The sequence below is a fragment of the Quercus robur genome, chromosome 8, assembly GCF_932294415.1.
Source record: "Quercus robur chromosome 8, dhQueRobu3.1, whole genome shotgun sequence".
Lineage (NCBI taxonomy): Eukaryota > Viridiplantae > Streptophyta > Magnoliopsida > Fagales > Fagaceae > Quercus > Quercus robur.
Window position 1 is genome coordinate 60,900,809 of NC_065541.1, and position 11,738 is coordinate 60,912,546.

Genomic DNA, 11,738 nt, shown 5'->3' on the forward strand with positions numbered 1-11,738 from the left:
TCCAAAACTTGTATTTTTTCTGTTAAGTAGTTGGTTTCCCCATAGGCTTGAGTCCGAGGACCATACAAGACCTTGGTTCTGTCCAAAACTTGTGTTTTTTCTGTTAAGTAGTTGGTTTCCCCATAGGCTTGGGTCCGAGGACCATACAAGGCCTTGGTTCTGTCCAAAACTTGTATTTTTTCTGTTAAGTAGTTGGTTTCCCCATAAGCTTGAGTTCGAGGACCATACAAGGCCTTGGCTCTATCCAAAACTTGTGTTTTTTCTGTTAAGTAGTTGGTTTCCCCATAGGCTTGAGTCCGAGGACCATACAAGGCCTTGGTTCTGTCCAAAACTTGTATTTTTTCTGTTAAGTAGTTGGTTTCCCCATAGGCTTGAGTCCGAGGACCATACAAGGCCTTGGTTCTGTCCAAAACTTGTTTTTTCCTGTTCTCGAAGATTAGCCCCTCGGCCAAGGTGGGGGGCGTTAACTTGATGTTGGAAGCCCCTAAAGCTGCCCGTGCCATTGATACTGCGAGGCGTAGCCCCTAGCAGAAATTTATGTTGGAACAACAACAGCGTGTTGCTGGAAATGAAGGAGCTTTCGCCAGCCCTTACTTGACAGAGGCTTGACTCCACCGCCACCTGTGTCAACGCGCAAGCCTTCCCACAGACGGTGCCAATTGTAGGGACACGATTATTTAACGACCCAAGAATGACATCGGGCTCGTATGTAAAAGGCCCTAACAATGTAATTTGTAGAGAGTGGGCTTAAAAGGCAAGACTTTGGTCACCGGTCAGCGATTTAGTCGTGGTTTTTATGGAAGCTTTTACATGGGTGGACTTGGCTTGACTAGTTAAGCATTCCATTGGTATGGGTTATAGGATTTAGGTCCTCGGATTATGTCCAAGGAGCATAGTCTCCTTCCCCTTCTCCCTTTCGTAGGATTTTATCCTCCTTTTGGGATCCCCCTCCCCTTCGCTCTCTCTCTCCCTCTTTTATACTAGTGTTCACTTCCCTTTTAATGTCTACGTGTAAGTTTCACTTTCTGGGGTGCAGACCTGTCCTATCAATCCATACCTAGAGTAGTTGGGGGTGGTTGGAAAAGTTAAATAGCATGGTTTGGAGTATGGGCCTGTCAGATGCAGGATTTTGTACTACGATGTTGGCAGCTTTCTCCCTTGTCTTACTCCTGTACTGAGTTTGTCCTTTTCTTCAGGCGTTTTGAGAGGTGCTGAGCATAAGATCGTCCTCGGCCATATCCTTGGGCCTTTTTTGGGTTTTCATTATGCGTCCTCGGCAATAGCTCTCCTCGGCTTAGACCTTGGGCCCTAATGTAGAGTGGGCCTGGGCCACGAATTCTCCGGCCCCACAGATGGTAATTTCATTCTATTTGTATTGCATGGATTTTCCTTGCCCAAAAAGGTGATAACAAGGTCAAGGCTAAAAAATTGTCATTGTAACCATTAGGAACTTTGTATATTTACTCTATTTAATGAATTATTGGGTATAACGAGACGTTATCTTATTGTATAATTCAACTCTTTTGCTAAGAAATTTGTGGTTTCTATTAATGCTAAATATTTAGTTCATATTACACAGTATTATTGATTGGAAAATACTTTTAAGTTTGTGTTATTATGTTAGTACATTGAATTTTGTAGAAATATTTTATCAAACAATGCAGGGTGGTGCACCTATGATCTGACACTGTCTCGTCTCATTGCCATTCTAAGTTGTGGATTCACAATCATAAGGCTTTGTTTGGTATCACAGTAGAAAGTAGATATTTAGTTGAAAAGCTTTTGCGATAAAGATCTTTAACATCTAAAGCATTTTGAAAACAACATTGATAAAGTGCTCTAAAGTTGTTACACATGTTTGGTAACTAAATTGATAAAGAGTTTTTGAATGTAACAAATGACAAAAGAGAAACCTAAATCAATACTGAGTTTGCAATAGTGGCACGGTGGTTGTTGGAAGGGAGACTTCGTGAGAGAGAGAGAGAGCAATATTCTAAAAAAAACACACACGTGATACAGAGATATATATATATACAGTGGCACACAGATATATATATATATATATATATATATATATATTTGGTTGAGGATGCATATCCCACCCGAGAGATCCTTTAAAAGTGAATAGCCCAGCCTCAATTCCCAATCTATTTAGTTTGCAAGACAAGACGGGTAAAATCTATCCCATTTGAGGTGGGGCCAATACTCGTCTATGCAAATTGTCATTTTTATATGGGATTATTCTGTTTATTTTTTAGTGTGAATGGAGCTTATAGTTTTGAAACGATCATCAACTATTTTAGAACTTAATTGATGGAACACAAATCCGTCAGTGAGTGAGCAGATGGAATCACTCGTGGAATGTGAAGGTTTGCTCGACGAGGGACACCGGTGTGGCGCCTGCCACAAAGTCTCCGATGCCAAAGTTAGGATCACAATTAAACACAATAAAGGAGTAAAAGATAGTTTCAGAGTATTTTTGCATATATCACCTTCCGCTGATTGTATGGGAGCTTTATACCTGGGACCTTAGGGGCTAGCCGTTGAGGCTGATAATGCTCTTAGGAGTAACGCCCATGGTCCAGTAATGAGACTTTTAAGAAGCTCCCAACAGTCTGCTTGGTTGATTTAGTAACTGCTCAGGTCATTGATTGGCTGCATTGAATGACCTCCTGTCTTCGTCAGTGATGATGGTTTTCTTCGTTATTTCTGATGACCTCGTCATGGATGATTCCTTCGTCACTACTGTTAACTTCGTCAGTAGAAGGTAGAATCGTCATTCCCGTCAGTTGCCCTCCAAGTTCTGGGGTCGTCGATGACACGTCATGACGATCACAGAAGATGAAAAGTTTTTCTTGTGACTCTTGGGGTTCTGTTCCGCTTTTAATGCTTAGTGGCGGCGCTACACGCAGTCATGGCCACGTGGCGCGTGATGATCTGTGGAATTAATGGCATGACCCTTGGGTTTCCCGCTGGTTTTTCAATCGTTTTTTGGCCCACATTTAAAACTTCTCCTTTTCAATTTTTCGTCAACTTCTCAGAGAGCAAAAACAAACCAATTTTTTAGTGATATTCTGAGCATTTTGAGACTTCCTTTCTTCTCCGATTTGCCTTGCGCTGCGCTTCTGCCGTTCCGCCATTGGAGGTACGTTTTTCTTTCCTTTTTCTTTATTCTTTTTCTTCTTTTACTGTAGCATAATTTCTGATTTGCTATTCCCTTTCGCTTCTATTCTGGTGTTGGTTTTTGTTTTTCTTTTGGGGTTTCAGTTTCGTACCTTGTTTTTCTGCCTTTCGATTTCTGTATTTTCCATGGTTGATAGCTTAGAGGTTAAGATAGCTTGCCCGTCGATCTCCTTCCTTTTTGCGTGTCTAGGGGGGTCTTTGGGTACTTACCCTTTTTTAGAAAATTTTGTGTACGAAGGCAATAGTCTGAGCGTCGTTTTGAGTGAATTGTTGCCCTTGCTCCGTCAATCGCTAAATTGGTTTGAGGGTTTAGGAGGGAGAGGATTAATGTCTGAGGTTAGGTCTAGTGACCTCGAGACTGGGCTATCATCCAGTGGTGGCCCGGCTGAAGGAGATACAGCCGTCTCTGGTTCTCGAGAGGTTAGGGCTTTTTATGCCCTTAGGGAGATTTGTGGTCTGGATGACGAGACCGTGAATAGATTTAAGGATAGGTTTCAATTTCCGTCTAGGGTTCGTGTTCGTCGACCCAGGGAAGAAGATAGGGCTTGTCACTTCTTTCCAGGCGAAATATGCTTTTACGAGTCAACCTTCACCTGTGGGCTTAGGTTCCCTGTCCACCCGTTCCTGATGGAACTTTTAGATCATTTTGGTATAGCTCCTGGGCAGCTCATGCCTAACTCGTGGAGGATCGTCATCAACTGTATGCAAATATGGTTGGCCTCCAACGGGGATATGATCAGGATAGGCGAGCTCACCTACCTGTATCGTTTGAAAGAGTCTAAGGAGTGGGGGTATTATGAATTAGTCCCTTGGGAGAGAAAGACTAGGATCGTCAAGGGATTGCCCTCGTCATTCAGGTATTGGAAGTCGCGCTTTTTCTTTGTGTCTGGGGACGACTTCGAGACTCAATCCAGCAGTGATTGGGGTGATATCCCGAGGTTGCTCCGTCGGTGGGGAACCCCGACCTTAGGTGCGTCAGTATTTCTCCCCGTTGTTTCAATCTTGCCAATTTTGAGGTTCTGGTCTTGCTGACTTCTTTGTTTCTTTGTTTGGTATAGTTAAGAGACGGCCTGGACTGAAGAGACGGTATAAGGAACGCATAGAGACCGCCATCGGGTACGCTGAGACGATTGAGAGCTGGGACGAACTGGTTGACCCCCGGTCTCTTGCATTTTACAACCTTGGTCCTGACCCATCTCCTTTCGTTCTTCGTCAGCTTGGCATTGAAGGCAAAAAGAGTAAGTTTTAACTTCGTCAATGCTGATTCTTCTTATGTATACTTAAGAAATTTTTTGACACTTTCTTTTTGCAGAGATGACGACAAAATTCAACAAGGACATGTATGCAAAGATGAGGTCAAAGAAGGATGAACCCCTGTCCAATCTGGGAAAGAAGACTGTGCGAGTCACCGGGAAGGGTCCTGCCTCCATCCCGCTCAGCATCGTTCCTTCCATAGCTTCCGAAATGACGAGGACTGCCTCCCCGGCCGTTTCAATAGAAGAGATTCCTACTCCCGGCTCCAAAAGGCCGCGTGTGTCTGGCAAAGGGAAGGAGAAGACTGATGCTCGTTCATCCACAATATGGGATGACGAGTCATTGGCCGTAGAAAGAGCTCACGAGGTCGTTACTTCAGCGGACTTGAAGGCTCTGTCTGACTTGTCCTTAAACGATGTGGCCTCTCGTCACGTCCACAAACTTGTCCAGGTGTGGGGTTCTTCCCTCTTTATCATCATTTTTTTTTTTTTTTTTTTTTTTTTTTTTTTTTTTATAGACGACCTCATAATTCCCTCCAGGTGTTGGGAGAGAGTCTCCATATCACCGCTGAGTACCTCACTCAAGGGGCCAAGGTGGCGTCTTTGGCAACCCGGATGGAGGCTTTGGAGAAGGAGAACTCTGACCTGAGGACGAACCTGATCACTTCCATGGACGAGGCAACGACATTGAAGGAGAAGGTCAAGGTGCTGGAGGACGACCTCAGAGTTGAGCGCGGGTTGACTCTTGAGAAGGACGAGCAGCTTCTGGCAGCCAAAGAGAAACTGGTGACCATCGCTGCTCGATCCGTGGAGGCTTTCCAGACCACTGACGAGTACAATACCGTGCTCTTCAGTTGGTACTTCAAAGGTTTTGAGCTTCTCCGGAGGTACATGATCAAGCATCCTTCTGGAGTCAACCTGGAGAGCCTGGATTTGGAGGAAGTTGACAAGGAAATGGCTCTGGAGGAGGCGGCTTCATCCTCTGCCCTTGGTGATGATGCTCTTGAGCCTGTTGCTGACGTACCGGCCAGTGAAGGCACAGCTGATGCTTGACTCTTAATACTTAGAAAAAAAATTTTGTTTTATGGTGGGTGCCCGTCTTGTTTTGGGCCTTTCTTTTTGTAAATCAAATTTCAAAACAGTTAACTTTATTTTGAAAACAATGATATTGGCCCAGTGGTTATGGGCTGGAATGAATCGTACTTACTTTTCTTCTTGATGTTCTGGCTGATTTACATCCGTCCATAATTTTTGTGCTTTGTTAATTAGTTGTTGATTTAATGCACTGCGCTCTTTTCTCCGTCAACTGACTTCTGCCATTTGTGACTTTAGGGAGTGCTGCATGGGCGACTTATGTCCGTCCAGGCGGACTCTTGTCAATTGATCTTTTAACCCTGCTATTATGGTCGTCAGTAACTTACATCCGTCAAGGCGGAATCTTGTTACTTAGTCTTTCAACCATACTATTATGGTCGTCGGTAACTTACATCCGTCAAGGCGGAATCTTGTTACTTAGTTCTTTTTTTCTTTTTCTTTTTTAACCATACTATTATGGTCGTCAGTAACTTACATCCGTCAAGGCGGAATCTTGTTACTTAGTCTTCTAACCATACTATTATGGCCGTCAGTAACTTACATCCGTCAAGGCGGAATCTTGTTACTTAGTCTTTTTACCATCTTATGATATTCGTCAGTAACTTACATCCGTCAAGGCAGAATCTTGTTACTTAGTGATTTATAGGCCTCATGGTCGACCTGTACTGCCTGCGCAAAAACATCAACGGAATAATACTTTTATTAACTTCAAATAACGAATGCATTCGTGTATTACATTTACTCATGGTATTTCTTTAAATGCTCAATGTTCCAAGGACGAGGGAGCTTTTGTCCGTCCATAGTTTCCAGATGGTAACTTCCTTGCCTAGAGTAGTGAACGACGCGATATGGCCCTTCCCATGTAGGGCCCAGCTTCCCTTGAGTAGGATCTTTAGTTGCCATAGCGACTTTGCGAAGGACGAGGTCCCCTATGGCCAGACGCCTGAGTTTGACCCTCTTGTTGTAATACTCGGCCATTTTCTTTTGATACTTCGTCACTCTGCTGGACGCATTGTCTCTTACTTCATCCAAGCAATCCAGGTTGAACCGCAGTTCCTCGTCATTGAGTCCATCTCTGAAAGTTCCTCGCCTGATGCTTGTTACTCCAACTTCTACTGGGATTACTGCCTCTGTGCCATAGGTAAGCCTGAAGGGTGTCTCTCCTGTCGGGGTTCTAGCTGTAGTCCTGTATGCCCACAGGACACTAGGTAGTTCTTCCGGCCAGGCGCCTTTTGCTTCGTCCAGCTTGGTTTTGATTATCTTGAGCAGCGTCCTGTTCGTTACTTCCGTCTATCTGTTTGTCTGGGTGTGTCCTGGGGATGAGAACTGATTCTTGATCCCGAGGTCCGAGCAGAAGTCTCTGAAGCCTTGGCTGTCGAACTGCCTCCCATTATCAGATATGATTGTCAAAGGAATCCCGAACCTGCAGATTATGTTTTTCCACACGAAGCTCCGGATCCGAGCCTCAGTGATGGTTACTAGGGCCTCTACTTCAACCCATTTTGTGAAATAGTCAATAGCAACTAGAAGGAATTTTACCTGACCTTTACCTTGGGGCAGAGGACCGACGATGTCGATTCCCCATTGTGCGAATGGCCATGGGGAGGATATGGTCGTCATCTTCTCCGCTAGAAGCCGTTGTACATTCCCGTACCGCTGGCATCTGTCGCATCTTCTGACGATGTCAGCAGCATCCCCCTGCATGGTTGGCCAAAAGTACCCTGCTCTTATCACCTTGTTGACTAGGGATCTGGAGCCGGCATGGTCGCCACAGACTCCTCCGTGTACTTTTTCTAGGATGTATTTGGCCTCATCCTCGTCGACGCACTTTAGGTAAGGCATAGAGAAGCCTCTCTTGTACAAGACGTCATTTAGGATCGTGAACCTGGCCGCTCTCTTTTTGACCTTTCTGGCTTCGTCAGTGTTCTGAGGTAAGTGCCCGTCTCGGATGAAGGATATTAAGGGCGTCATCCAGGTGTCTATGCTCTGGGTGGTGAGCATCGCCACCTCTTCAATACTTGGGTATTTTTGAATTTCTATTGCCACGTCTGTGCTCGTCCCTCCTGCTTCTGACGACGCTAGTTTCGACACTTCGTCAGCTCCAATATTCTGGTTTCTTGGTATCTGGACGAAATCCACTGTGTCGAACTCCTGAGTTAGTTGTCTCGTCAGTTTAAGGTATTTCTGCATCCTTTCTTCCTTTGCCTCGTACTCTCCACTGATCTGTCCGACTACCAGCTTTGAATCACTCTGGATCAGCAAGTTTTTGGCACCAAGAGCTTTTCCAAGCCTCAAGCCCGTCAATATTCCTTCATATTCGGCTTCGTTATTGGTGGCTGGGAACTCCAGTTGAACTCCATATTTCATCACTTCTCCGTCGGGGGTGGTTATGACGACCCCTACTCCCCCCCTCTTTTGGGCTGACGAACCATCTGTCTGTATTGTCCATTTATCAACTTCGTCTGTAGTTCCTTCTTCGTCTGGAAGAGTGAATTCAGCGATGAAGTCAGCCAGAGCTTGTGCCTTGATAGCTGCTCTTGGATGGTACTCGATGTCAAATTGGCTGAGTTCGATTGCCCATTGGACCATTCTCCCTACTGCTTCCGGTTTGTTCATTGATTTCTTAATTGGCTGATCCGTCATCACGAGGATAGGATTTGACTGGAAATACGGCCTGAGCTTGCGCGAGGCTACTATAAGCGCAAACGCAATCTTTTCGATCCTTGGGTACCTGAACTCAGCTCCTTGAAAGGCTTGACTGATGTAGTACACTGGGAGTTGCTTCTTGCCTTCTTCTCTAATCAAGGCTGCGCTTACTGCCGAGGCTGACACCGCCAGGTACAAGTATAGGTTCTCCCCTCCTTTGGACGGGCTCAGGAGAGGCGGACTGCTCAGATATCGCTTCAGCTCTTGGAACGCTGCTTCGCATTCGTCGGTCCAAGCAAAAGCCTGCTTGAGGGTTTTGAAAAAGGGCAGGCATTTGTCTGTGGCCCTAGAGACGAACCTATTTAGAGCTGCTATCCTTCCTGTAAGTTTTTGTACCTCCTTGACGGTCTTGGGTGGGGCCATGTCAATGATAGCTTGTACTTTTTCTGGATTGGCTTCTATTCCTCTCTGGGACACCATGAATCCCAAGAATTTTCCCGAGGCTACCCCAAAAACACATTTGCTTGGATTCAACTTCATCTGGTGTTTTCTCAGGGTTGCGAAAGTCTCCTCCAGGTCATCCAGGTGAGCGAGCTCTTCCTTACTCTTGACGAGCATATCGTCTACGTATACCTCCATGTTTCTGCCAATTTGTTGGTTGAACATTTTGTTTACCATCCTCTGATATGTAGCTCCAGCATTTTTCAACCCAAAAGGCATCACCTTGTAACAATAGAGTCCCTGGCTGGTGATGAAGGCGGTCTTCTCCTGGTCTTCTTCAGCCATCTTTATCTGGTTGTACCTTGAGAAGGCGTCCATGAACGTCAACAACTTGTATCCAGCGGTAGAGTCCACGAGCTGGTCTATCCTTGGTAGAGGGAAGCTGTCCTTTGGGCATGCTTTATTCAGGTCGGTGAAGTCTACACACATTCTCCACTTTCCATTTGGTTTCTTTACCAGGACGACGTTGGCGAGCCATTCTGGGTAGTATACCTCCCGGATGAATCCAGCCGTCAAGAGTTTGGTTACCTCCTCTGCTACTGCCTGATCTCGCTCTAGAGCGAAAGTTCTTCGTCGTTGCTGAACGGGCTTCCTGTTGGGGTCCACATTCAGCCTATGCTGGATGATCTCTGGAGATATGCCTGGCATGTCCTCGTGACTCCATGCAAAGACATCTAGATTCCCTTTAAGGAACTTTATGAGTCTCGCTCTCATCTCAGGGCTTAGCGTCGTCCCTATCCTGGTTGTCCTGTCCGCATTTCCTTCTACCAATTCCACTGCTTCCAGGATCTCCACTCCGTCTTCCTCTTTTTCTTCTATCGTCCACGTGTGGTTCTCCTTTCTTGCCAGTACGGCCTGGTAGCACTCCCTTGCCAGGACCTGATCACCCTTCACTTCACCCACACCATCGTCTGTTGGGAATTTCACCTTCAAACAGTAAGTTGACGTTGCCGCCTTCCACTTGTTTAGGGTAGGCCTCCCAATGATGACATTGTAGGACGAGGGGCAATCTACAACCAGGAAGTCTACTTGTTTGGTCAGCTGCAACGGATAGGTCCCTGCTGTCACCGTCAGAGTCACTATACCCCTGGGGTAGACCCTGTCTCCACTGAAACTGACAAGCGAAGAGTCGAAAGGACGGAGCCTTTTTGGATCTAACTTCAACTGCTGGAAGGCTGGGAGGTAGATGATATCCGCTGAGCTCCCGTTATCAACAAGGATCCTTCTGGTATTGAACCCTTCTATATTCAGCACTATGACCAGGGGATCGTTGTGAGGCTGCTTCACTCCCCTGGCGTCTCCTTCATTAAAGGACATATCTTGGTATGTTCGTCGGTACTTGGACGGAGGAATGGCGTGGACGCTGTTCACCTGTCTGTGGTATGCTTTTCTAAGTGATCTGAATGACCCTCCTGAGAATGGTCCTCCCGTGATCGTGTTTATCTCCCCGATCACTTTGCGTGGAGGTTGGGACGTATGGTCGTCATCCCGAGTGAAGGATTCATGTTGAGTCCTGTTGTCATCTCTGAACTTGCTATATTCTCCTTTCTTTACATACTTTTGCAACTTTCCTTTCCGTATTAATTCCTCTATTTGTTCCTTCAGGTCTCTGCAATCTTCTGTGTTGTGGCCGTGGTCTCTATGGAACCGGCAATACTTGTTCTTGTCACGTATGTTGGGGGACGAGTGTAGAGGCCTGGGCCATTTGAGATAGTGCTCGTCCTTGATCTGCGTGAAAATCTTGTCAACAAGCATAACCAAAGGAGTAAATTTTACCTGACGAGAATTTTTGTCGTCTCTCCTTCTATTCCCGTCATTGTTCCGACGTTCTGGTCGATCTCTTTTTTGCCCTCTGCGGTCGTCTTCCCCCTTGGACTTGTCTCCTAGCCTCTCAGTACCTTTTATGGCAGCTAGAGCATCTTCCGCGTTCATATACTTTTGTGCCTTCAGGAGCATCTCGGCCATTGTCTTCGAGGGGTTTTTGGCAAGAGAGGCCACAAGGTCTCTGGATCTCAACCCTACTTTGAAGGTCGTCAGCTGCACCTTGTCGTCAGCTTCGTCCACTTCCAGAGTTTCTCGGGTGAATCGCTTGACATATGACCTCAGGGTCTCCTTTTCTCCCTGTCTTATGGTGAGTAAGTAATCTACCGGTCTCCTTGGGCGTTGTCCCCCTATGAAATGGCGTAAGAAAGCACTACTCAGCTAATCGAAGTTGTCTATGGACGAGTTTGGCAACTTAGTAAACCACTCTCTTGCAGCTCCTTTGAGAGACGTAGGGAAGGAACGACACAATATTTCATCAGGTGGTTGCTGAAGGCCCAGAGTCGTCTTAAAGGTATTAAGATGATCCTGAGGGTCCTTCAGTCCGTCGAATGGTTCTAATTGAGGTAGGCAAAACTTTGACGGCACGGGGCAATCAAGTACCGCTGCAGTGAAGGGCGAATCTGTAGCCCTTATCATTTTGTCCACACTCCGGTCTGTCTTTTCTTTGATAGCGCTCCTTAGTTCGTCCATCTCTTTCCTCATTTCTCGAAGAAGATCTGAGTTCTGTTCGTCCGGAGTTGTTGGTCTCCGGGGGGTTTCCCTCCGTTGGCTATCCCCCTCTCCCTTCGTGTTACCCTTGGATCGGTTTTCTTCCTGTTGAGCTTGCTGAACCTGCTGAAGCCGCAGCTTCATTTCCTGGTTCTGTCTGGTGAGTTCCTCGATGGTGGCTGCAAGGGCTTGAACTTGCTGGGCCAAGGTTGCTGAATCTGGGTTGGATTCCATCTGGATATGGAGAATTGATGGAAACTACGTCTTCGAATATGAATTTGAAAACTCGTCCCCACAGACGGCGCCAAACTGATGGAACACAAATCCGTCAGTGAGTGAGCAGATGGAATCACTCGTGGAATGTGAAGGTTTGCTCGACGAGGGACACCGGTGTGGCGCCTGCCACAAAGTCTCCGATGCCAAAGTTAGGATCACAATTAAACACAATAAAGGAGTAAAAGATAGTTTCAGAGTATTTTTGCATATATCACCTTCCGCTGATTGTATGGGAGCTTTATACCTGGGACC

General features: G+C 46.1%; 1 protein-coding gene across 1 annotated transcript; it reads right to left on the reverse strand.

The window, feature by feature from the left end:
• Window positions 1–6,269: 6,269 nt before the first annotated feature.
• On the reverse strand, window positions 6,270–10,643 carry LOC126696570 (uncharacterized). The gene is made up of 3 exons (XM_050393286.1): window positions 8,739–10,643; window positions 7,252–8,645; window positions 6,270–6,717 (listed from the first exon to the last, which is right to left on the reverse strand). The coding sequence occupies exons 1-3, from the start codon at window positions 10,641–10,643 to the stop codon at window positions 6,270–6,272; spliced, it is 3,747 nt and encodes a 1,248-aa protein (XP_050249243.1).
• Between the last annotated feature and the right edge of the window lie 1,095 nt (window positions 10,644–11,738).

Excerpts from the sequence above, each read along its gene's own strand:
- LOC126696570 (XM_050393286.1), bottom strand. The coding sequence starts at position 10,643 with ATGGCCGAGATGCTCCTGAAGGCACAAAAGTATATGAACGCGGAAGAT. Across the intron at positions 8,646-8,738 it reads ATGACCTGGAGGAGACTTTC|AGAGGAATAGAAGCCAATCC; the intron begins GCAACCCTGAGA and ends ATGGTGTCCCAG. Across the intron at positions 6,718-7,251 it reads AACAAGGTGATAAGAGCAGG|GACTACAGCTAGAACCCCGA; the intron begins GTACTTTTGGCC and ends GTGGGCATACAG.